Here is a 25,043-nt window from a genome sequence, read left to right on the forward strand (position 1 = left end):
CGGTCGGGCCGGATTTGTATATACGACGAATGATACCAGATGACATATGGGACGGATAGATAGACTAGTTTTGTAGATAATAATGCTAATGAGCCTTTCCTTATCCCGGCATTAATATGAGAACAAGAGGGGTCTTCTGATCTCTACCCCAAAAGGTACCACACCCTCCGTCACAGAGAGCTAATGACTGAGAGTTTATTACCAGGCTAGAGCTCCACGCGATATCGGCGTGCGGAGAACCATAGACTCCAAATAGTTAGTGACTGACTATACAAAGGGCGTTTGGGACAACATAAAAAGGGTCTTGGTTGCCGTCAAGACCCTTGATAACAGCAGCTCTCACTCAATTCCTCCTTAGCCCCAAAGATGACTTCCTTGTATCATCTAAATGGCTCTCTGCAGCCTTTTGCAAGACTACTCTTTCTTCCCGCTGCCGTTTTGATGTCAATTTGGGTCGTCACCACTACTGTGAGTTCAACCCACTTTGACTACATCATGAACTTTCGTAGTTGACCAACAAACAATAGGCAAAGAGATGGATGCGCCATCGCAGACAGCACTTGCAAGCTGCCAAGGCTGAGATAGTGCCGCCTGAAAAAGTGCTAGCCATTGAGCCTTTACATGACTTTGACTGGAAGACTGCACCCAGGCGTCAGTTCCGGCCATTTAAACCAACATATCACATAACGATGGGTATGGTCTCTCCACGGGACAAGAACGTCCTTTTTTCTGACTGTAATCGCAGCTATTCGAGCAGATACGCCATCAGAACTCATCACAATTGACGAAGACTACCTCGACCGCGTTACACATCGACGAAATATTATTGCCACTCATGGATCTACCGTTCATGGCTGCACCCCAGAAGGTGATGCCGCTGTGCGTGAGCTTTACACATATCTCCTATCTGAACAGCTCCCAAAGCGCTTCCCGACTATCTTCAAACTCTCCAAGGACAACTCCATGTGCGAGAATCTCGCTACGGGAATGTCCTTCCCCACGCTGCCCGAAGGCAACATGGATGCGGCGCTGCGCGTACTCGGCGAGACTGTCGAAGAAGATATCTTCTTGTTGCAGGAGACCCCAGAAGGCCACCGCTCGGTTGCATTCATGTGTTGTTTTCCATCGGGATTCGATCCCTCGTCCAAACTTGGTAAAACACTTGTGGAGATCCATGCACCTGTGCCGTCGTATGAGAAGATCGGTTCTAGTATGGAGAAGTTCTTTACAAAGCTGGAAGTAGGAAAGAGTGTCAAACGAACAAACGTGAGGAGTCTCCAAAGCCAACGCGCCGAATTGATGCTGATAAGTTGCAGTGGTCCGTCCAAACTCATACAGAGCTGTTCAACTGCCAGGGCAACCACATAACTGGCGATGACAAGTACGAGAATGACGAAGATGTCGACATTGAAAAGGTAGGACGCTGCCCCATGATCATAGTTCCTCACTAACACATGCACCCAGACTTTCCTCCGCATAGAGCTCCAAACCCTGACTCGTCTACCCAAGACACGAGCAATCCTTTTCTCTTTCAAGACTTATCTCTACCCTGTCCGTCAGGTCAAAGACGAGGGTCTCGGGCCTGCTTTTGCCGATGCTATTGAGGGACTTGCCAAGGGCAATGCTCCCGGCATGTGGACATACAAGAGCGCGGTACGATGGGGAAGCAGTGTAATTACTTATTTGAGATCATGAGAGGAGGCAGCTGAAGGGTCGATGAGTTGGATGTCTCATTGACTGCTGGTGTGTGGGCTTTATGTGACTCATTAATGCCAAGAGAACGCTGAATCAATCAAGGCTAAGACATTTTTATTCTGTGTCGTTTCTCCAACCCCCCACTTTCATGACTGTACTTTGACGTTCATGATAGCATGTACTTGACTGGAAGAAAAAAGGTCAAAAGTCATGATTGCTCCAAGATCATAGGATGGTCTCGTACTAAGTAGTTCTGGCTAGAGATGTGTTGTTTAATGAAGCCAATTTTTCTTTTCTGCATCGGGGTTTTGTATTACCAGCATAAGGCTTCTGAGGAAAATACTTTGTTCTTCCCTTGTAGACTTTTCTGCGTATAGATATTTCGATAGGTCAAGATATGTGTTATTCTCTATCAGATAAACATTCTCAACCGGCCCGGTGTTTCACTTACTAGACCTTGTTTTATCAAGTCTAGAACGTTATCATCGTCGAGTGTGTCTGCCCCGCGGATAACCTTCTCGAACTTGGTTTGCAGAATGTGGGGTGGATCGTATCGATCTCGGTGCTCTCTTTTTAGCTACCATATGAGGTAAAGTTAACCCACTTCAATCATCTCGACTACTTCTTCTTTAGAAGTGCCTAGAATATATCTTCCATAGTTCCATACACATATCGAACCATCAAAAATGACTACTGCTCCAGCTCCAAGTGACAACACAGCTACGTGAACTCGTAGACCAGGGCTGCTCTATTTAGTGGTTCCCGTGGTGAAAAACAATCTTGAACCTTCCGTTGTGGGACATGATCGTCGCGGTGTAGCTCTTGTCGATAGATACCTTCTGCTTGTCCAGTTGTCGTTTCGTGAATTCTCTCGTTGCTTCGTCGTATCCATCCTTGTCGGTTGGCTTCAGCGCCATGCCTCCGCTGTCCTTTTTCATCCTGCATTCTTTTGGGGCTCGAGGTATAATATCTTCGGTGAAGCCCATGGGAGGGGCGTTAGGGTCTTCGGATTGTAAGAGGATGGGCCCGTCATTGCCTGCGTAGTGTCAGCTTCCTCGATCAATTGCTTGGTGTGGTATTTGACCTTCAATGACAGACACCCCACCGTACACGAGTGGATAGCTCTGCCAGTTCACCTCAGCCCATGTGCCGAGATTGTGTGCGCCGCCATCAAAACCATTATCGTTACCACGGACGAGTCTTCCAGAGAATGTTGAACACCATGTTGTCAAGTCAACAAATACAGTTGTGTTTGATGAAACCTTGGAGACGGTTAGTTGAAGGCCTGCCTTGCAAGTAAATGATGGGCTGGCAACATACCTTCATCGCGCGATACGGCTTCGCGTCTATTCCGTTTTGATACACCATGAACCAGCGAGGAGTTCCGTCACCATAAGCAGTTTCAAGGGTGATACCTGGTTGACCAAGGTCCATGTCGCCAAGGAAAGGATCTATGAATTCAGATCAGATCGTCAACACAACTGCGTCTTTGAGGGCTTGTCGTACCTTGAATGAGTGTATAGTTACTCTTATCTGGCTCACCGCAGAAGTCCAAGGTCTGCGCTGCGGTGTCCTTGATATGTGCCGCACATACAGCCAGGGCAAAAAGGAGAAGGCAAATGCGTATCATACTTGCAAATTTCTCCTTCCACTATCCCTTCAGTGGGAAAACTTCAGAAACAAGAGGTTGGCAACGAACGAAAACAGCGAGCAATTTTTTATGCATTCAATTAACGGGTTGCTTTCGCACGACACGAGACATCTTTCATGCCCGGATGTTACTGTCCCTTTCCTTCCTCATGAGGCGAGTGCTCGTGGGGTGGTGTTCGACAAACCAAGAAGGTTGTTTGGGAAAGTGTCATTTGCACCTTCTCTCCAGTTCCTTTCATGAGCGGGAGGAAGCATGTCGCTCGCCTTTCAAATCCCATTTCATAGGAACACAAATGCAAGCACCCCGTAGTTTGTCTCGCTTCAAGCTAGATGAATGTTTCTGCTGCTTTTTTAACATTCGATCCATAAGGAGTTTTCGGAGCTTTCTCCGACTTCCTCATTTGGTGATCCTGTGATGCATGGAGACCTGCCATTGGCTGTACTTTATCATGGACTCGCGGTACTTGATCTCGTCTTTCTATTTGACAGCATTTCGTGCAGGCAGAGAAATATAAAGACAATTCACTCAAATGGTCAGATTCTTGGTACATTAGAAACTTAAGTGTGAATGGTAAACATATTGCTACCTGTTGTTTGGCTCTATTTGCGAGGCTCGTTAATGCGACTATGTACATGTCCCGCATCCTTTTCACTTGTTTGACAGCTCCAAAGGCCTTTGTCATTATAATCGGGGATCAAATATCGTACAATGGCACAGTTCGTAACATTTCATGTTCAAGCTATCAGTACCATAGCCTTATGTCTTGTTGTGCCTGGTTGGGTTTGTGCTGATGACAAATGTTCATGGGATGCACTAACATCCATGTTCCTGAGTCATCCATGCTCACCCTGCCCACCTCAGGAATTCGATATGCAGACTGTCAGAATCCAACATACAACAACCATCACATTCTCATACTAAAACATATCGATTGCTTTCAGTATCTCAATGTTCACCACTTTTGACATAACAACTTCGAACTCCCTGTCGAGCGGGAAACCTCCTTCTCCACCAACCTCACAACCCCGCCCCAAGAGGGCTCAAGTCTCGCGCGCCTGTGACTGGTGTCGCTTGACCCGAGTGAAATGCGATTCTACCCGACCTTGTCGGAATTGCAAACAAGCCAATAGAGAATGTGTAAACTCAGGTCGCGATGATTTCAAGAGTGTTGCCGCAGCTACGAGGTGAGTCGAACCTGAATCTGTCGAAGGGCGTAAAGCTGACAATGACACAGAGAGGTTCAACGGCTGAGAAGTCAGGTGCGGCAGCTTGAGAATAAGCTCTTAAGTCCATCTCCGTCGCCTCAGAATATTGAGGCTGTGGGTAAACGTTCATTAAGGTGGAAAGGGGTCCGAGTGAATGGCATTCAGTACGGTCCATCCTCGCTGGCTTACTTCACTCATCGATTATCAACTTTCACCAAATCGAGCTTTGACACAAAAGTCTTGTCAAGTCCAAAGTTACCAGCTCCTCCAACTCCGCTCGACTGTAACCGACTGCAGCGTGAACAGCAAGACGCTCTCCTCGACCTTTACTGGCAGGGCTATCATGCGATTTATCCAGTGATCGAGGAGGCTGCTTTTCGACAACATTATGACTCACTCTGGAGTGACAATACGAAAAGACAGGCAAGCCCTCTGGTAGACATTGTGATCGCCTTATGCATTCAGTTCGGCTCCTCATACACAACCTGTGACAATGTCATTGTGCCTGATCAGCCTGGTTTCGATTTCTACCTACAGGCTCAGCAGGCGCTGGTTCAAGATTTGGATTCCCCGTCTCTACATTCGGCACAATGTTATTTTCTCAGCGCAATATACCTGCTGGCTTTGAATAAAGAAAACTCGGCCTACATCATGATTCGATCTGCTGTAGCTGCAGCAGAATCAATTGGCCTACAATTCGATGGCGACAATGAGACCCAAGGCAGTGAGGTTTCAACTTGCGCAAAAACAGGCTCGCGCTTATGGAGATGCCTCGTCACATTAGACACACAGGTTTCTCTACATTTGGGCCGCCCCTTCGCAATTTTAGAGCCCCATCTGTATGAGCGAGAACACCCAGAGTCTGACAGTATCGCTCAACTTGCCGGTCCCAATTTCACCCTTTCACAGTCTTCGGGCATCAACTGGCTTCGCTTTCAGCATGAGAGACAAGGCCTCTTCCAGGTCGTTCGTGAGATTCACATTGAATTCGCGAGGGTTATGGAGGATGTTCTCTCAGAGATTGATCAACCCGACTTTTATCAGGACCCTTCATCACGAGAGAGGTGCGCAAAGTATCTCTATGAACAGCTCAAGCGTCTCAAGACATGGGTTGAGGAACTACCAGGGAGTCTAAAAACACCACGGGTGCAAGGTGTGCCCTTCTCAGTCGATCGCTCGCCGCTGGATCTCAGCCAGAGCGATCCCCTTTGGCTTCAGAGACAACGGCTAGTGCTGGAATTTGACTACCATTCCTTGGTCATTATGCTCACTCGAACATTCAACTCATTTCTACGAACACCAGCACTCGGCACTTTCAATAGTGATAACCACTGCATTACTTGTGTGAACTCTGGGATCATGATGACAAATATGCTAAACCAGATCAGCAGGGATTCCGGTATTCTGGCTGGATGCTTTCAAGTGTTTGACTGGCAGCGTACCGCCGCATTTGCTTTAGCTGGCTTCTCTTGCGGTTATCCCATCTGTCCAATGTCCCCCACAGCGCGGAAGACGTTGACACTAGCTGCAAGGGTTTTTGAGACATTCGGATCCAGAGCAGGTGTGCAGTTGACCAACAGCCTCAAGATCAAATGTCTAGAACTGGTGGAAGCATTCAGAGCGAGGCTTGGTCTCACTACACCCGCGACAACACCAGTCAGTAATCAGAAAAGCCCAGAGACGTTGGATGCTGTGGCGGAGCCGAGTAGCTACCAGATTATGAGTGTTGGTGAGGAAGCTTTATACAATGCAGGTTTTGATGCGATACTTAGTGAGGATATGTGGACTGTCGACACACCAGGTGGACTGCTCTGGGGTGACTTGTTGAAAGATTTGGATTCAGGCCTAGTTTCATCTCTTGGACAGGTTGGAGTTGACGATTGATATCGCCATCATATTAAATAATGCCTTAGCCTTTCGAAGTGTTCCAGTCAGCATCGTTTCCAGTGTTATCAGAGAACTCTAATCAGAACAAGTAGTCCAGCTCAGAGGCCTAGTTAATTCATCATCTTCAGACGCAGCCAGTCGTGAACCGAGACAGTTGGAGTGGACCCAGAGAGCTGGGAAAACACCACCAAAGACAAAAAGGCATACCCCACGTGACCTCGATGAAAAAACACAATAGGAATGGCCAATGTGGATGAAGCACGCTTCCTCCCGTCTCAGGTCTTAAACCTTACCCGTTTGGGTTGGTGACCTAACGCTACGCAAGGTTCATTGGCCAAACCCCTGGTCACCAGCCACGGCAACGAGAGCCTCAGCAGCCTCATCGGACTGAGATCGGTGGCTTGCTTGCTTTCCATGACTTCCAAGGTTGCGGGTGAACATTAACTTCATCCATACACAACAAATTGACGTAAGCCCGCGATAGCTTCATTAAGCCTATCCAAATATCACTTTTTTTTCTAGAAACCCCTTATTTCCCATTCACTTCGTTGTAAGCTACATTCACCTTGGCTACTCTATCGATTTACTTCACTGTTCATCGTTTCATGCCGCGGTTCGCCCACTGCAATCGACCGACCGCGGGACCTGGGCGACCAACCATCACGCATATTTGACCGCGTTGGCTCAAGGAAACAATCGTCACATCACCGGGAGCACACACGCGCAATCAATTTGGGACATGCTTTGATACAGGCAAAATCCAGGGCGCATTCTTCACCATTGCCGCGATCGCATTCCATCATCCTTCTTCACAGACGGTCGGCTGCAGGTGTCGCTGTTTGTGTGCGCATAACCCCCCGCCATTTGGAACCCTCTCTCGTCTTGTAGCTTCAACCGAGCCGCTTCTCCTGCCGACTTTTTTCTGTACAACTCTACACAGCTGAGCGGTCGTGCTGCGATCAACAACATCATCATCATGAGCGTCCCTTGTAAGTTGCCCTGCCACCCCTTGGCACAGACCCCCTTCATCGCGACTCTGAACCTTGAATAACACAATATACCGATAGTGACTACCGAAGAGCTCGAGCGCTATACCGCTATCATTGACGACATCCTTGAGACGTCCGACCTGGAGACCATCTCACGAAAGAAGATCCGGCAGGGGTTAGAGAACAAGCTCGGCGGCCAGGATCTGAGCGAGCAGAAGGTATGCCGACAAACAACACAAGCATTGCCGCGCCGCTCTATTTGGCATTGCCCTATTTTTCCCCCCTGCTGACTTGCTAGAACGCCATCAAACGACTTATCGAAGCTCGGTTCGACGCCGTATCCGGAGCCAACAACGGAATCGAACCCCCCTCCACTGTCGACTATGCGGCCAACGGTACATCCGATGTAGGCGAAACCGAGCAATCCGCCACCCCGGAACCTTCACGAAAGAAGGTTAAGCGATCGTCCTCGGCTGAAGATGCGGACGCCAAGTTGGCGGCCCAACTACAGGCACAGGAAAACAGCTTGGCCAGAGGGCGCAAGACTCGAGGGGGCGACAAGGCAAAACCTACCAAGAAGAAGGCGGCGCCACGCAAGAAAAGTGCGAAGAAGGTCAAAGCCGACGATGATAGCGACCTCGAACCAGCTGATGGTGAGGTTGGCAAGAAGAGAAAGGCTGGTGGTGGTTTCCAGAAACCATTCAACTTGAGCGAAACCCTCTCTGAGCTTGTTGGCGAGACGCAGGTATGTGAATCATTTCTTTATGTACTACACACAGCTTTGTCCTAGATCTCTTGCGAGGTTGGGCCATGGCTTTGTCTATTCAGCCTATGTCTTTGCGGGACCAGGTTATTGTCTGAAAGGGTTGGATGCATCTTCTATCCTGATTCGGACTATGTGGTCTATGTCTTGCAACTAGTCTTGGCATTTAGACGATTACGTGCAGCATGCTTGCGCAGAGCCAACACTAACACAATTCTAGCTCTCGCGACCTCAAGTTGTCAAGAAGCTCTGGGAACACATCAAAGCAAATGACCTTCAAGACCCGAACGACAAACGTCAAATCATTTGCGACGAGAAGATGCAAGCAGTCTTCAAACAGGCAAGAGTTGACATGTTTCGGATGAACAAGGATATCGGTAGCCATCTTTACCCAGTTGGCGAGGAATAAACAGCAGAGAGACTACATCTGCGAAATGCAGAGTCCTTCTGCCAAGGTTTCGATGACAGCTTTTAGGCGCGCGGCGGCGTACCGGTAAAGTGTTTCTTGTCTAGTATTGACAATTGGGCTAGGTGCTATATAATGAATCCCAAAGAATTCCAAAAGGCTCAAGATTGTCTCTTTTGTATCGCTTGGGCGGTGATTCAGGAACATTATGGTGGGGATAAAGACTACCCTGCAATGGGAAGATATTACTTGCAGAACTCGGTCTATGTGATGGTGGGATTGCTCTAGAACTACGGCATTTGATGATAATACCTACCTACCTTGAAGCATGCACCTCTTAAAAAAGAATTATTGATTACATTCGATTGAAAGTGGATTGTCTTCCCTGTGATGTGTACTCCCCACACGCCACACAACGCGTGCTGCACCCAAGTGGTCCCGAACAGCGTAAGCACTTGCATAAATGGGGTACTCTCACGTTTTTGTGAGACCTTGATGTTTGTAAGTCAAATACAGCTTCTCTACTATTCATGTGTTACATCTGTATCTCATATCTGCCTTTCGAGAGCTTCGAATTATGCAATCCTCTTCAAAGCACGGATTTAAACTCCAGCTCCGGTTTTCGGGTAGTCGATTGCCCCGCGTTACCGGTTGCTACCCCGTGATTGTGAGATCATGGAAGTTATCTTTGTGTCATTGATTCCACCATCCAGCTTCTACAAGGCTTGCTGTTCTCCTTATTATTGAAGAATTCTTCATCATCCTTCATCATGCCGCTGCCTGCGAGGCCTTTGGATGCCCTTAGCCAGGCATTCCCTCCCAAGCCCAAATTCACAGAGACAAATGTTCCCGATCTCACAGGAAAGGTGACCATTGTCACCGGCGCAAACACTGGAGTCGGTCGCGAGATTGCCCAGGTCCTCTACAGCAAGAACGCTACCGTCTGGGTCGCTGCTCGTAGTACAGAGAAGGGCGAGGCTGCCATTGAGGGCATCAAGAAGCAGCATCCTGAGTCGAAGGGCACCCTCAAGTTTCTCAAGCTCGACCTTGCAGATCTAACAACAATTGGGACTTCAGCCAAGTCGTTCCTTGAAGCTGAGAGTAGACTCGACATTCTGTTCAACAATGCTGGAGTTATGACACCACCAGAGGGGTCCAAGACTGTGCAGGGGTATGAGCTCCAGCTTGGAGTCAATTGCCTTGGCCATTTCTTGTTCACCAAGTACCTCACTCCTCTTCTTCAAAAGACGGCGAAGTCAGCACCCAAGAATTCGGTTCGCGTGATCTGGGTATCTAGTTCAGCTGCAGATGTTCTCTCACCAAAGAATGGTTTCGAGCGTGATAACCTCGATTACCATGAGCCGCGAAACCTGGTGTTCAAGTACGCAACAAGCAAGGCCGGCAACTTCTACCACAACACTGAGTTCGCCAGGAGGTTCAAAGATGATGGCATCGTGAGCGTAGTAGGTTCTGCATGACAACTAAGCGATCCATAAACTAACATTGAACCCAGTCTCTAAACCCTGGCAATTTGTCAAGCGAACTCGATCGCACGTCACCCTGGTATATGTACTATCCTAGAACCATTACCACCTATGCTCCTATCTATGGCGCATACACAGAGCTATTTGCTGCCTTTTCTGAGGATATCACAATCGATAAATCCGGTATTTGGGGTAAGCATTTCCTTTTTCCTTACATGGAACCGATCTTAGGTACCTAGTCACTGACAACTTCCAGTGGTTCCATGGGGTCGATTCATGCCGATCCGTCCAGATCTTGAGAAGGGCGCTTTGTCCGAATCTGAAGGTGGAACAGGTATGGCAGAGTTCTTCTGGAATTGGTCTGAAGAGCAGGTCAAGCCTTACTATCAGGCTTGATATAATTTCTTTTAGATGCTATGGTTTGTGATAACTGTTTTCTTCAGTTCATAATATTTTGGCTTTAAATTAACGATTTTGTAACGATTTGAGAGCTTGTGATTGGGGGGCTTTTAGTTTGACTTATTTTATACTAACTCAATATCTGCGGTGCCTCAACAGTAACTGTAAAATATTGAACAAGATACCTTGCGCTCTGTTAACTTGTTGTTGATGGGAGCTTGAGGCATGTCGGCTTGCGGACATTGGACTCTAATTAATGGCCGATGGGAGGTGAAGTGCAGCAAACCCTGTTAATGAAAAAAAGGTTTGCTAAGGTATTATCGCTAGGCCTAGCTCTGATGAGCCTTAATGAGTCAATAGATGCCAGTGCGAGTCTTTGTCACTCTAGGCTGGGATCTTTCTGGCCGGTGACTCCCAGTCTTGAATGACGGTTCCAGAGCCAATCAGAGGACCCAATTTGAGCATCGCCCCATGCTTGTGAGTCTTGGGTGAGATTACTCAGCCACAGATGCAGCTGGAAGTGGCTTTGTGCCACACAGCAGGGCAGTTCCGTCACTGTTTGAGAGGTTCTGCCCCACCATTTCAGAGAACAGAAACCTAAATAAAATCTGGCCGACATCATCATCTCGCCTTCGCGATTCCCTTAAAACTACAACCATTTTGCATTCATACGATAATAGCGCACCAGTACAGCTTCACCACAAGGTCGCTCATTTTTCCATTTACCTGTAGTTTTACTTGTGCACTTGACAGTTTTCGATTTCGATAAAGTGACTACCCCTCTACCGAGCGACATAATCATAGCTCTGGCCCCCTTGACTTTTAAGTTATCCGAATTCGCAAATATTCCTGCTTCTGGAAGCTCGGGACAGCACAAAATGGCTTCACCGGAAGGAGACGGCAATACAGGAGCCACAGCTTCCGATTCTCAACCGCAAGGCGAGGGTCAGCGCAACAGAGGACGAGGCCGAGGAAAGGGTAATCAGAACCGACGAGGCGGCCAACGGCGTGGCCGTGGTGGTAACAACTCCAACGTGCCCAACGTTCCCGCAAACCCTGCGGCTCAAGATGTCGCAGCTGCAGCTTCCAGAGCCCATGCCATGGCTGCAGGCAAAGCAGCTGAAGCTGCCGACGACGACGACGGTGAGGTGTGCTTCATCTGCGCGAACCCAGTCGCTCACCACTCTATTGCGCCTTGTAACCATACGACATGCCATATTTGCGGCCTGCGCATGAGAGCCCTTTATAAGACAAAGGACTGCGCTCACTGTCGTGTATGTTTCTCTTCTCTGTGCCCCTGGCAAGGGCTTTATCGCTAATAGTGTTCTAGACCCCGGCTCCCTATGTCATCTTTACCGACGACCCCGAGAAACGTTTCGAGGATTACTCAGAAAAGGATATCACAACCACTGACAGCAACATCGGAATCAAGTACACAAAAGAGGATATTGTGGGCGATACCGTTCTCCTCCTCCGATACAACTGCCCCGACGCATCATGCGATTTCGCTGGCCTCGGTTGGCCTGACTTGCACCGCCATGTCAAGTCCGCTCACCGCAAGCGTATGTGCGATCTATGCACTCGTAACAAGAGGGTATTCACACATGAGCATGAGCTATTTGCGGATAAGGAACTGGAGAAGCACATGCGTCATGGAGACGACAAGCCCGGTGCCGCAGACCAAACAGGCTTCAAGGGTCATCCCCTATGTGGGTTCTGTGGAGAGCGATTTTACGACGACGACAAGCTGTACGAGCATTGCCGGATGAAGCATGAGCGCTGCTTTATCTGTGACAGGCGAGACTCGCGACATCCCCACTACTACCTCGACTACAATGCACTCGAAGAGCATTTCAAGAAGGACCATTACCTCTGCAGCGATCGAGAATGTTTGGAAAAGAAATTTGTAGTCTTTGAGTCGGAGCTGGACTTGCAGGCTCATCAATTGAGTGATCATGGTGGTAAAGCGACAGGCCGAGACGCGCGAGTAGTCAACATCTCGGGATTCGACATTCGGACACCATATCAGCAAGAGAGAGGCGGAGGCGGCAGTGGGAGAGAAGAAGGACGACGGGGAGGCAGAGATGGGCGAAGAGGAGGAAACAGAGGCCGCGACCCTAATATGGAACCGGTTCCTGCGAGCTCCGCCCAGCCATTACGGCGAGATGAGATTGCCTTCCAGCGGCAAATGGCCATCCATTCTGCGCAATCTGTGTCCAACCGCACGTTTGGTGGTTCACTCTCTGCGCCTTCACCCACGCCTGCTCAAGCCTCATCACAGTCTCGTGGTGGTAGCTCATCAAACACTCCCCGGGCCAGTCAGACAAACCTTGCTAATCCCATCGAATCTGCTACTGTCCCGGATCCTGCCAACCTCAGCCCTGAAGAGCGTGCCCGACTTGTTCGCCACGGTGCTGTAGTCGAACGAGCCTCAAACCTTCTCGGGAACGATGCGCAGCGCATGGCAACATTCCGGAACCACATCTCTTCATATCGCCAAGGTGGACTCACAGCACCTCAACTCATCGATGCTTTCTTCACTCTCTTCGCCGATACTTCCTCAAACGCTCTTGGCACGATGGTCCGAGAGGTTGCGGATCTGTATGAGGACAAGAACAAGGCCGATGCCCTCCGCAAAGCTTGGCAAGACTGGCGTGCCATCAATGAAGATTATCCTAGCTTGCCTGGACTAAGTGGCATGCACGGCGCGACCTCGAGTTCAAGTGGCTGGGCCAATGCAGCATCTGCCAACCCAGCAGTTCCTAATGCAAAGGCGACACAAAAGTACTCGAACCGTGTCTTGAAGCTCAAGAACAGCACAAGACTCGGTGGCCCTGCACCCGTGTCCTCCAGCGGAACTTCATCGTGGGCAGCTCGTCCTGCTGTCAGTGCTCCTCCATCATCCTCTAACGCATTCCCGTCTCTTCCTTCAGCTGGCAACTCTTCATCCTCTGCCCCTCGCTCCAACTGGACGACCCCCACACCTTCATCCTCACAATCCACAACCCTTAACCGTCCCCGCCCTGCTCCTCGTCCCACTGGCGAGGATGCTTTCCCTGCTCTTCCTACAGCGCCAAAGCCTACCACTACAATCTTTGGCTACGGAAACGGCCGGGCTGTACGACGCGACTATGGAAGTCGTGAAACGGGTTTCCAATGGGGCGGCAGCGGCTCGAATACACCAGGTGGCGAAGAGCCCGCCGAGGATGACGAGGCTGGTGGGAAGAAAAAGGGTGGGAAGAAGGGCAAGAAGGTCCTTGTGCAATGGGGTTAAAATCATATTTTTTGATAGAGTCCATGTGTAAATATTGGCAGGTCATTTTGTACCATTTGCTGGTGTTAGTATCCTGAAGATGTCGGGCATGAACTAGGGATATGAAGTGGCATAGCGACTGTGGTGGTTGGGTCTTGACTCTTGAGGTAGCGAACGAGGTTAGGCGTAGCGATAGCAATGTACACCATTTTTGCCATGTCGTTTCCCTAAAGGCACAGTTATAGGTGTCTTGGGGACGAAAGTGTTACTCAACGCGTTCATTCAGTCACTCATCCGCTTACGATTCATATGTAACCACATCTCCTGGCCAAGACAGGAGCTGAAAGTCTTGGCTTTGCCGATGGAAAGACAATGTTATCAACTCGCGCCCTCGACAACAAACCTGTTTGTTCCAGTACCTACCCTGCTGGGCCATGGTAACTCGTTTTCATCTTTGAATGATTGCCAAGAGAATATGAGAGGCTGTCTCGGCACTATCACGCATTCTAGGAGTCTCTTGATCGCTTTCGTACATATCAGCCTCCCTGATGCTCAGCCTCTCATCTTGGCGATATCCTCGATATGTTTGATGCCAAGATATTACAAAAGCAAATCTGCCGTCCGAAAGCCATACCACGGACCGTGATATCCGTCGCATCCATCTTGGCGAGGACTACGGAACGGCATATAGGTCTCGGGTGTTTGTCGCACGCAGCCCGCCCAAATCCGTCTGCAACCACTAGGGGCCATATATTTCCGCCACCTCATATTAAATGTCCTCAGAATAATACATATAAAGCTCAATTATTAACATTTCCATGTGTGAGCTGATGGCAGTCACACACAAGAAAGGGGTAGACCTCGATATGATTTGGGATACTTAATCTGTCAGGTAGTCTGCTTGCGACCGGCTCAGCACTCCGAACCCAATCTCTCCGTATTTGCCAGTAGCCATACCTTATATCAGATCGCTTCTACAATATCGCGTCTTCAGATAGTAACCGATTCTTTCTCGAGCGAATACGACTTTATATTTACCCGTATCATCATTAACTCAAACTCCTGTACGAACCATTGCTCAGTTCTCCTTGCATGATGCGCAACGCCCTCCTCATTCTCAGTGGCATTACTACCATAGCCACAACATATGCTTCGCCAGTAGCTTCGTCAACGACCCCTCTAATCACTTCACCTGTCGCCACATCAATACTTGATCCAGTTGCGCCTCCCGTTTTCGCAGCTGTGACAACTCCTGAGGATATACACGCAGTCATTCGGGAGGTCAGCAGTTTAGCATCTGACATATATTTTACTGCTAGTAATATCGGAGGAGGTGGTGTAGAAGTCGAAAACATCGGGGTATTACACGTTTTGCCTTATTCACTTGACTTATACTGACCTTCTGGAAGAATACATACCTCCGATGTCGAGATATGATTGAGGGGGTCCAGCAGGCGTTCGACAAGGTCGGCGATCGACCCCAAACCCCTTTCTCGTATGAGAATCAAAAGGGTATTTGCTCCATTTTCGACTCGGTACGCAACATATCTGCAATGCTCGCTGGGAGACATGATAGATAGTTTTGAGCGACCCTTGATCGACTTGTACTAACATTCCTCTCCAGTTCGGCATCGACCAATCAAAGCTCATTACAATGTTGGTGAGATATCTACAGAGTATAGCGAGGGACGGCTTTATCGACCACTTTGGGGATTGCTTCAATCGACTTCAACCTGCACTAAGCATGTTTATTGAGGAACTCACTTTCTATGCGCCTGACTGTGAGTTTGCGATGCTGAGGAGAAAGGACCAGCTTGAGGTTGGGCTGAGTAGTGCATTGGGAAGGGTGCTGGACTATCGGGAGGGACATGCCCCAGACAACATTCCTTTGTCGTTAGACTGAGGTCACCATCTTGGGTTTCTTCTTTTTAAAAAAATTATGACTTATCGACTTGCTCTTGATGGCTGCTGGGCTTCTGTCCGATTTTGACGACCATCTCCCTTGGTAATGGACCAAACACCAGTGTAAGTACTTTGTGGCTCAAGCAAAGTTGATGGTCACAATGCGTATATTACAACCGGTCACACTTTGAAGTGAGCCCTATCTGAGCACACAAATGATAAATAATGCAGGGAGATAATGCTACAATAACAAAACGAAATATATGAGACATTTGAGAGGAGCTATGACATTCGAGAGTTCAGGGTATAGCTGCGGAGAGCGGTCAAGAATTACAAGTGTTGAGATACTTTCTTGGAACAGGACACATAACCGCGAGTTCCTATGACAAGTGGTTTCCTTTCGCCCTGCTATTATGTACTCTATCTGTCGTGATTGAAATTGCCAATTTAGAAATCGTAAATGTAATTGATGAATTACGCGTCGAGACGAATTCAATTTGGCAAACTTTGCTACCCTAGATAAACCTGAAGTTTATCATGGTCGTCAAGTTTCATCAAGTGAGGACCGGGGCGGAAGTCAGAGGGTCCCCGAAGCACAGACCATCCGATCCGGGGTGCACACAAGCGAAGCCCACAAAAAGAGAAAGTCAGAACAGAACAGTGTGAAGAGTCAATTCAGTTTGGTGATTGTCGTCACTGATACCAGAAGCTTTGAAACTGTAACTAATAAAATGCGATTGTCTATTGGAGGATAAAGCTTCCAGCATAACTCCCAACGGGGAACACAAGCACCACGTCTTCCTCTATTATCCATTTCTCACTAGAATTACTTCCTCCCTGCATGGCCCTTTGACCATCAATGACACAGCTTCAGCCTTCACATGCTTAACAATGCAAGGGAACCTCGATTCGACCACAGCTACTCCGTAGATATTGAAGATCGAGTTTTTACCAATCCTATAGTACCAACAGCCAAGGGGAGGCAAGAAAACTTAAGGCCTCTCATCTAAGTTCATAAAAAGACTTAGGCATACTTAGTATATCTTACTAAAGCTTTAGACCAGTTTATTTTGGCACCTTGACTCGACGTCAGAAGTTTTCTTACTCCTCCGTGCTGTCTTACACTCGAGTCTTGGCCCTGGACCAACCGCCGCCCTGTGGCGGGATGGTCTGGATCGCCTACAGTAAGAATTCATTGGCAACACGGCCTTCATACCTGGCGCAAGCCATAACCCCTCTTCCCGACTGGTGCAATTCCTCGTCAGTCTCTGGCCTTCTGCAACGCCCGTGCCATGCTGGTTTGGCCGGCGCCCGCCCGTGTCAGCAATGACTGGAGGGTGAGAGAAAAAGAGAAAATCATCTCAATTCTGCTCCCAAGCCATGTAATTCTATCATGATTATAGATAAAATTTGCAAAGACTCATCATAAGTTTTAAAAAGATAAGAGAAGCTTGGGATAAAGAATACAAATTTTAGAATGAATTAGCATAAAATCATCATAATGTATACGATTCCTGCATACGCATTTTTCTTACCACCCGAGGGGAACTTCCAGGGCAGGGCAAAAGAAAAGAAGGGGTCACTCACTCGTAAAACCCGGGCTGGCTCCTACCCCAACCTTTCCTCCGTGTTCCATTTCCAACCTGTTCTTTCATTCCACCTAGTATCCTTTTATCAATATCTTTCATCAATAGTTGTCAACTGCGTTAAAATCGGCTGCTTCGACTTTGACCCTCTACGCTCCCCTGCCTGCGCGCTCCCCTCCTGCCGCGTCGGCTCCGCACCTTCCTACATACGAACGAACGGTGGTGTGACGTGACTGCCCGACCAAGATATCGAATCTCGTCCCCCCCATGGCCTTTGCCGATTTACATTCGCCGCACTAAGCTTCTCGTCATCTCTAATGGGTTCCATGTGATCAATCACATCGTAATCCTTGATCAAGATGCTGCGACGACCTCCGGGCGAGGGGCGTCGGGCCCTACAGCAACAGAGACTCTTCATCGCCTTTGCTATTATACTTCTTCCATGGCTACAGCTTGTTGATGCTCAGCAGCAGCATCGACCAGTTGAACCAGGTCTACCACAACTGCAGCGCCCCGGCGGCCGCAGTCAGCAGCTCGCCGATGATGCCGTCCATCAATGGGCCGCGACGCCCGTTGACGTGACCAAATCGGCTCGAGAGACTGTCAAGAATGTAAGGCGGGCTTCCGTTGCCAACCAACGACAGCGACAGCAGCAGAAGAACGAGCCTGCCCGTAAGAACCGGAAAAGAGAATACGAAAACGAAAACGAACATATAATTATCCCTGACGATGCGAGCGCCCTCGCAACTTTGGCTCCGGCTCAGTCCGTAGGAGCACCAAACCCTTCACGACGGTCCAGCAGCAGCAGCATTCCTGCTTCTGGACTTGCCTCGCCGCAGATTGCGCGGAGTCTGAAGGACTGGGAAGTGGAAGACTTTGTGCTTCTGGCGACCGTCGATGGAGACCTATACGCCAATGACCGAAGAACCGGAAAAGAGCGTTGGCATCTCGAAGTCGACCACCCTATGGTAGAGACCAAGCACCACCGTTCAGAAAGGTCCATTCTCGATGAAAATTATCACCAAGTCGACCATTATGTTTGGGCTGTTGAGCCTAACCGTGATGGTGGAATATACCTCTGGGCCCCCGACTCCAATCGTGGATTTGTCAAGACTGGCTTCACCATGAAGAAGCTTGTCGAAGAACTGGCCCCTTATGCCGACGAAAGCTCCCCCGTCGTCTATACAGGTGACAAGAAGACTACTATGATTACTCTTGATGCAGCCACCGGGAGAGTTCTAAAATGGTTCGGTGCTACAGGATCTCATGTAAACGAAGCCGAAAGCTGCGCGCGCCCTGACACGTTGTACGACGAGAACAACCAGGAGTGTAGCTCTACTGGAACAATCACTCTGGGCAGAACCGAATATACTGTTGGTATCCAGCGTCGTGAGGACGGTCTTCCCATCGCTACCCTCAGGTATTCCGAGTGGAGCCCCAACAACTACGACAGTGACCTATTTCAACAGCACCAGTCCTCATTAGATAAAAAGTATATCACAAGCCAGCATGACGGCAAGGTCTACGCGTTCGACTACGCAAGGTCCGAAAAGGCAGAGCCGCTTTTCAGCGAACACTTCGCAGCACCTGTGGCCCGAGTCTTTGATGTATGCCGACCAGGAGATGCTACATCAGACAGTAATCCCGACCTTGTGGTCCTCCCTCAACCGCCAATGCCCCCACAAGATGAGACCCACGCCCGTATGCGCAGCAACAGTATCTTTCTCAATCAGACCCGGTCTGGGGATTGGTATGTCATGTCTGGACGATCGTACCCTCTTATTATTCATGCCCCCATCGCTCAACTATCCCGCCCTGATTGGTGGGACATTGCTCCCTCGTGGGACACCATCAACCAAACCAAGCTCTCGAAAGTCCTGGTAGGCACACATTTTCTCGACACTGTCAACAACAGAGGTGGCACACACACGCCAAGCTTGCCTGCCGGTGCAATCGAGGGACCAGAAGTGTACGACGTATACGATGGCCATGATGATTTTGAGAATAATGACTCGAAAACCACGGACCTAACATTTTCGGATGAACCTACCTTGTTCGCCAACGTCAAAAGGGTGCATATAATGGCAGCCCAAAGCGTCAAGGATTTCATCACCAATCCCGTGGTCATCATCATATTTGTTTCGTTGCTTTATTTCAACAACAAGAATATCCGTCGTCACCTCCAGCGAGGGAAGCGAAGAGGTTTTTGGAACGAATTGCAAAATATACTGGGTTTTGTTGAAGCCCCTGTCTATACGGAGCAACCGGATGAAGTTGATAGCAGCGACACTGACGGCAACGTTGACTACTTGGCCGGCCCAGTCAGCGATGAACCAAAACCCGAAGCACCTGGAGACAATATTGAGGTGAAGGCCAAAGAATCGGTGGTCCCTGCCCCTGAATCATCCAATTTGGAGCCCGGAACATTACCCCAAACGCCTATCAAAGAGGTAGAGCTCAGCGATAGGGAAGCGACTCCGAAGCCTAAGAGGAAGACTCACGGCAAGAGGTCAGTTGATACTCCCGATACTCCTCAACCTCAACCTCAAACCAAGGCTACGGCCACAAATGAAAGTCAGGATGGTGGAGCTCCAGAAAAGAAGAAGAAGGCTCACAGAGGTAGACGCGGGGGTGTCAAACATCGCAAAGGGCGTGCCCAGGAAACCTCCCTATCTCGAGGCGATGATCCGGCTACGGCCACTGTCGAGGATGCGGTGAACAACGCGAAGAAGCTGGGCGAAAGGCCTAGCCTGGAGCCGGACGTAATGACTGTGCATGACGACATGCAGTCTGTGACAGGCTCGACGATTCGTATGGGAAACATCGAGGTGAACACAGATGAGCAATTGGGCACAGGAAGCAATGGCACTCTAGTCTTTGCTGGCAAATTCGACGGAAGAGCGGTCGCCGTCAAACGCATGTTGATTCAGTTTTATGACATCGCGTCCCAAGAGACAAGGCTATTGAGAGAGAGTGATGATCACCCGAATGGTAAGTTATTATACCATTGAAGAACAAACACTCTAACATTTCCAGTAATTCGTTACTACTCTCAACAGATCCGCGATGGATTTCTCTACATTGCCCTAGAGCGTTGCGCCGCTTCGTTAGCGGACGTGGTCGAAAAGCCCAACTATTTCCGGGACCTTGCCAACGCCGGCCGACACGATTTGCCAAACATCCTTTACCAGATCACCAACGGCATCAGCCACCTGCACGAACTCCGAATCGTACATCGTGACCTCAAGCCACAGAATATTTTGGTCAATATGGGCAAGGATGGCAAGCCTAGAATGCTAGTGTCTGATTTCGGGCTTTGCAAAAAGCTGGAGGGCGGTCAATCATCCTTCGGCGCCACTACGGGTCGTGCCGCTGGAACGTCAGGCTGGCGTGCTCCTGAGCTTCTCCTCGATGACGATGCTCGAGAAGGTGCCATGATGGAGGCCAGCACCCAAAGTGGCTCTGGCTCGGTTTTGGTCGACGATAACATGATGCCCCGGCGCGCTACTCGTGCGATTGACATTTTCTCGCTTGGGCTGGTCTTCTTCTATGTTTTGACCAACGGATCGCATCCCTTTGATTGCGGCGATCGCTATATGCGAGAAGTTAATATTCGAAAAGGGCAGTATAATCTGGACCTTCTCGACTCTCTAGGCGACTTTGCCTACGAGGCTAAGGACCTTATCGCCTCCATGCTTGAAGCAGACCCCAAGAACCGTCCTAATGCCAAGGAAATCATGGCCCACCCCTTCTTCTGGTCGCCCAAAAAGAGGCTCGCATTCCTTTGCGACGTCTCGGACCACTTTGAAAAGGAGCCGAGGGACCCTCCTTCGCCCGCACTGGCCGAGTTGGAAAGGCACGCAGGCGATGTGACGAGAAGTGACTTCTTGAAGGTCTTGCCACGTGACTTCGTTGACTCCCTCGGGAAGCAACGCAAATACACTGGTAGCCGGCTTCTTGACCTGCTTCGGGCCCTGCGGAATAAGAAAAATCACTATGAAGACATGCCTGAGGCACTCAAAAAGACCGTGGGCCCCCTGCCTGAAGGTTATCTCGCATTTTGGACTGTTAGATTCCCTATGCTATTGCTAACTTGCTGGAACGTTGTGTGGAGCGTGCGGTGGGAAAATTCGGACAGATTCCGCGAGTATTATGAACCCGCGGCCCTTTAGGCACCTTTGTCCTAAGGGATGAAAATATTTACGCAATTTAGTCTAAGTTAATGAGAGTCGTTACTGAGTTTATTTTGGCGTCCTCTTCTAAAGTCTCATGTTTTCTTGCTCCCTGAGGCTGCCTTCTCAGGTGCGCCGAGACGATGGCAAAGCACTATAAAGCTGCACCCGAGATGACAGAGGATTTACCTACCAGGAGCAGAAAGAATGGTGACACTGACGTCGCCAACACACTATCTACCAACGAGATGGTCTGATTGTAGATTCCTCGGCTTATGAAAATGTATTCATAGTATTCCTAAGCTTATGATATGGTACTCATTGTACTCCTCAGCTTGTATAATGTAGTCATAATCTCGTCAAGTTTTAATGATTTGATAATAGTCCTCCTAATTTTATGATAATGTATTTATAGCTCTCCTAAGCTTATGATGATGTATTCAGAGTCTTTCCTGAGCTTATCATAAATATGGCCATGACGCTATTAAGGTTGTGATGATGCTATCATGGGACCCCAGAGCACGTTGACCATATGGTCATATTGCATTAGTCCTACAAAGTAAATATACGACAATGGAATCAAAATTTATGCAAGTAGCCGAGACCCCACGGCTCACGCGGTGAATGATGGCGAGCAAGCGAATGTATGAACAGAGAATACTCCGAAATATGCTTTTAGAAAGTTCAAGACCTGGACCTATCTTTCGTGTGAACATGACAAAGAATTTCATTACGTGACCCCTCGCCCTGACCAGTTTTTCTACCGAGATACAAGCAAATCACTCCCATGCAAATGCAGTGAAGACGTCTATGCGAGGATCTCCTCACTCTCCTCAATAACCTCCTCCACAATCTCCTCAATCACCCGATCAGCCTCTGATGTTAAGCCCTCGAGAGACTTTGTGTAGGCCTCTAGCAGAGGAGCATGAGGATCCTTTGGTAGGCCAAGAGCTTCGCGCTCCTCCAGAATCTCGCCCTCGACGGACTCGCGCCAGTTGTACCACTCCTCGAGCATGTGTCGGCGAGCCTCAACCACAGCCAAGTCAGCGGACGCACCACGGTCAGCATCTTCTTGCTCAAAGACGCGGCTGTATTCTCGAAGGTTCTTGCGCACAGCCTTCTGTTCCTCCTTGGTGAGCAGAGTCGCGGGCCGAGGGCGCCATGAGAACTGCTTGAACTTCTCAATGGGCTCTTCTCGTAGAGCCTCACCCTTGAAATCGTAAATGTGGTAGCCGTTTTCCATCTAGATCAGGTTAGTATGAATATTATTATCATTAATTTGACAGATGGAACATACTGAGTGCTTCCAAGCAGAAGCCCACGAGGCGACGAATCGGCCTGAGGGGTCCCACTCAACATCTGTGACACCGTAGTGGTCGGCGGTGTTCATAGCCTGGAGGTTGGCGGTAAGGTCCTTATCGGACTCGGGCTTCTCGCCCTCGAAATCAAGGTCAAAGAAGTCAAGGTCGGAACTCTGTTGGTTGGCAATGGTGGCAATGACAACAAAGCGACCGCGGGGTGACCAGTAGATGGCGTTGCTGTTCTTCTTGTCAAGCGTTCGAAGGTGCTTGAAGTTACCCACTTGTTGGCCTTTCTTGGCTTTCTCAGGGCAAAAGAAGGAAACTGCAGTCTTGGGAGGGACAGCAGTAACTCCCACGGGCTCGGTTGTGGAGATGATGGCAAACCTATCACCCTTGGGCTCCCAGGCAAAGTTGATAACAGTATCCTTAATAGTGTCAACGACCTCAACAGGGACACCCTTCTCCTTGACACGGAAAATCTCGAGTGTGGTTGCTTGAGACTTCTTCGACTTGGAGTGTCTATCGACCTTGACACAAATGTAGGCAGCCTCGGATTGCCAGTGAAGCTTAGCGTCGCTAACGCTGAAGAGGTTCAGGGATCGAACGACCTGTTTTGAGGGAACACTCATCAAGCCGACCTTGGCGGGGTTGCTGCCGATTTCAGGAGTCCAGTAGCAGAAGAGCTGCTCGTAGTCCTTGACACCATCGCGCTTGGGGGTAGCAGGAGCCCAGTCAAAGTCCACAACACCCTCGATCTTGATGGAAGTCTTGTCGAGAAGGTTCATGCGGGGGAGTTCGTATACGGAGATGGACTGGCCGGGGTTCAGACGGGCAACGTACTTGTCGTCAGCAGACCACTTGAAGGCAGGCCACTGCATCTTAGGCGGGGGCTTGCCATCCTCCACCTTGGGGGGTTCGAGGTTGGCGAAAGATCGCAGAGGTTTAGCGGTGGCGATGTCCCAGATCACGTAGTTCTTGCCATGGTCGTCGATCGAAAGGGCGGGGTGGCCCTCGTCGGGGATGGAGATAGGGCGGTTAGACCAGGTGACGATGTACTTCTCGCCAGGAGAGAAAGCGACCAGGTTCACGAAGGGGTGAGCGAACCGGGCCTGTCGTGTCCATGAAGGACCGCCCCAAAGCTGGACACCCTGGGCATGGACAGAGGTGAGGTATGTGCCGAGAGGAGACCACTGGACAAATGTCTCAGTCCAGTGCTGTCGCTCAACGATGTTCTCAGGCTGATCCTTCTCGTTGTTCCAGTAGACGCCGACGCTCTCGCCCTTGTACATAACGAACTGGTCTCGACCACGGCCTGAGGGATCCTTGAGGAACCATCGCAGATGCTCCTTCTCGGTGAACTCGTCGATGTGAGGGGGTTGGTAGGTCTCGTCGATACGGCCTTCTCGTCCATATCGCTCGATGTCGGTGAACTTGTTGACGCGGAGAATGTGCTTCTTGTCGAGGGGGGTGAGGTCGAGCTCGCGAGTGGCGGCAGCAGCCTCAGCGGGCGAACCGTATTCGACAAAGGCGAATCTTTAAAAAACGGGATCAGCTCCAAGTTCGATGCATCTTTGGTTCCAAGCATGGCACCTACCGGAAAGACTTTCCATCGTCACCCATGGGCATATGTATCAAGTCCTCGCGTGTCTTGCCGACTGTGTTGAGCTTCTTCAACAAGAACTTGACAAGCTTGGGCTTCTGCTCCTCTGTGACTTGAGGCAGGCCATCGATAACCACGAAGCTGTCATAGCCTTGCTCCAGCGAAACCTCGAATCGTTCTCGCAGATCGGAGATATCAATATCATCGTCGTTGAACTCGTCATCGTCAAGGTCGGCCTCGCGGAGGTGGTCGAAAGAGGGCGCCATGATGGGCGATATTTGGTTGTTGGAGGGGTGCAAGAAAAAATGCCCCGCTCTCAGTCGTTTCTGTACGGTTTTTTTCGAGGGTTTGGGAGGGTTCGGCTACCGAGCACAGGTTTGCGAAATAGGCCTTTTTGCGCGCGGGAGATATGACCTCTGGAAGACACGCAAAGGCTTGTCTAGAACGGCGCAGAATGTCGCTCGGGAACGTGCGGAGTCTTGATGTTACGGTGGCCAACCTAGTTCAGCACAAATTTGGTGTTCTGCTTCACTTTCCAACGAAAGTGTGCGTGATGCGGAGAAATGATAATACTGGCCCGAAGCTCGAGGCTCTCACCGCGGGGCAAATCACGTGTGGGCTTTGCTGGCCCCTGGGAGTGGAGGGGCTGCGGTTGCTAAGCTGGATGGGAGCTCCAGAAAAAAAGGCTGCAACGTCTACCCCAAGGCTGAAGCATATTGACGTTGACGACGACGATAACCTTTTACGTTT

General features: G+C 49.6%; 9 protein-coding genes; 7 read left to right on the forward strand and 2 right to left on the reverse strand.

The window, feature by feature from the left end:
* Nucleotides 1-366: 366 nt before the first annotated feature.
* Nucleotides 367-1,695, forward strand: FFUJ_05304 (uncharacterized protein; the record flags this gene model as incomplete). XM_023571306.1 has 5 exons in its annotated part: nt 367-468; nt 528-693; nt 746-1,266; nt 1,317-1,415; nt 1,465-1,695. The coding sequence occupies 5 exons, from the start codon at nt 367-369 to the stop codon at nt 1,693-1,695; spliced, it is 1,119 nt and encodes a 372-aa protein (XP_023425636.1).
* A 752-nt stretch (nt 1,696-2,447) lies between these two features.
* On the reverse strand, nt 2,448-3,325 carry FFUJ_05303 (uncharacterized protein; the record flags this gene model as incomplete). XM_023571309.1 has 4 exons in its annotated part: nt 2,448-2,731; nt 2,780-2,957; nt 3,016-3,146; nt 3,202-3,325. 4 exons carry the CDS (start codon nt 3,323-3,325, stop codon nt 2,448-2,450), a joined length of 717 nt encoding a protein of 238 aa, XP_023425637.1.
* Nucleotides 3,326-4,294: 969 nt separating this feature from the next.
* FFUJ_05302 (uncharacterized protein) lies at nt 4,295-6,435 on the forward strand (the record flags this gene model as incomplete). XM_023571310.1 has 2 exons in its annotated part: nt 4,295-4,530; nt 4,581-6,435. 2 exons carry the CDS (start codon nt 4,295-4,297, stop codon nt 6,433-6,435), a joined length of 2,091 nt encoding a protein of 696 aa, XP_023425638.1.
* Nucleotides 6,436-7,414: 979 nt separating this feature from the next.
* FFUJ_05301 (probable UAF30-subunit of RNA polymerase I transcription factor) lies at nt 7,415-8,599 on the forward strand (the record flags this gene model as incomplete). XM_023571311.1 has 4 exons in its annotated part: nt 7,415-7,427; nt 7,506-7,645; nt 7,726-8,172; nt 8,411-8,599. The coding sequence occupies 4 exons, from the start codon at nt 7,415-7,417 to the stop codon at nt 8,597-8,599; spliced, it is 789 nt and encodes a 262-aa protein (XP_023427132.1).
* A 767-nt stretch (nt 8,600-9,366) lies between these two features.
* Nucleotides 9,367-10,476, forward strand: FFUJ_05300 (related to Oxidoreductase, short-chain dehydrogenase; the record flags this gene model as incomplete). XM_023571312.1 has 3 exons in its annotated part: nt 9,367-10,059; nt 10,110-10,272; nt 10,337-10,476. 3 exons carry the CDS (start codon nt 9,367-9,369, stop codon nt 10,474-10,476), a joined length of 996 nt encoding a protein of 331 aa, XP_023425639.1.
* An 881-nt stretch (nt 10,477-11,357) lies between these two features.
* FFUJ_05299 (related to E3 ubiquitin ligase) lies at nt 11,358-13,753 on the forward strand (the record flags this gene model as incomplete). XM_023571313.1 has 2 exons in its annotated part: nt 11,358-11,753; nt 11,810-13,753. The coding sequence occupies 2 exons, from the start codon at nt 11,358-11,360 to the stop codon at nt 13,751-13,753; spliced, it is 2,340 nt and encodes a 779-aa protein (XP_023425640.1).
* A 1,074-nt stretch (nt 13,754-14,827) lies between these two features.
* Nucleotides 14,828-15,635, forward strand: FFUJ_05298 (related to transforming acidic coiled-coil containing protein 3; the record flags this gene model as incomplete). XM_023571314.1 has 3 exons in its annotated part: nt 14,828-15,091; nt 15,142-15,267; nt 15,357-15,635. The coding sequence occupies 3 exons, from the start codon at nt 14,828-14,830 to the stop codon at nt 15,633-15,635; spliced, it is 669 nt and encodes a 222-aa protein (XP_023425641.1).
* Nucleotides 15,636-17,579: 1,944 nt separating this feature from the next.
* On the forward strand, nt 17,580-21,392 carry FFUJ_05297 (probable IRE1-protein kinase; the record flags this gene model as incomplete). XM_023571315.1 has 2 exons in its annotated part: nt 17,580-20,211; nt 20,257-21,392. The coding sequence occupies 2 exons, from the start codon at nt 17,580-17,582 to the stop codon at nt 21,390-21,392; spliced, it is 3,768 nt and encodes a 1,255-aa protein (XP_023427108.1).
* An 808-nt stretch (nt 21,393-22,200) lies between these two features.
* On the reverse strand, nt 22,201-24,559 carry FFUJ_05296 (related to PRT1-translation initiation factor eIF3 subunit; the record flags this gene model as incomplete). XM_023571316.1 has 3 exons in its annotated part: nt 22,201-22,635; nt 22,690-24,226; nt 24,288-24,559. The coding sequence occupies 3 exons, from the start codon at nt 24,557-24,559 to the stop codon at nt 22,201-22,203; spliced, it is 2,244 nt and encodes a 747-aa protein (XP_023425642.1).
* Nucleotides 24,560-25,043: the final 484 nt, after the last annotated feature.

Source organism: Fusarium fujikuroi, chromosome FFUJ_chr02, assembly GCF_900079805.1.
Source record: "Fusarium fujikuroi IMI 58289 draft genome, chromosome FFUJ_chr02".
NCBI lineage: Eukaryota > Fungi > Ascomycota > Sordariomycetes > Hypocreales > Nectriaceae > Fusarium > Fusarium fujikuroi.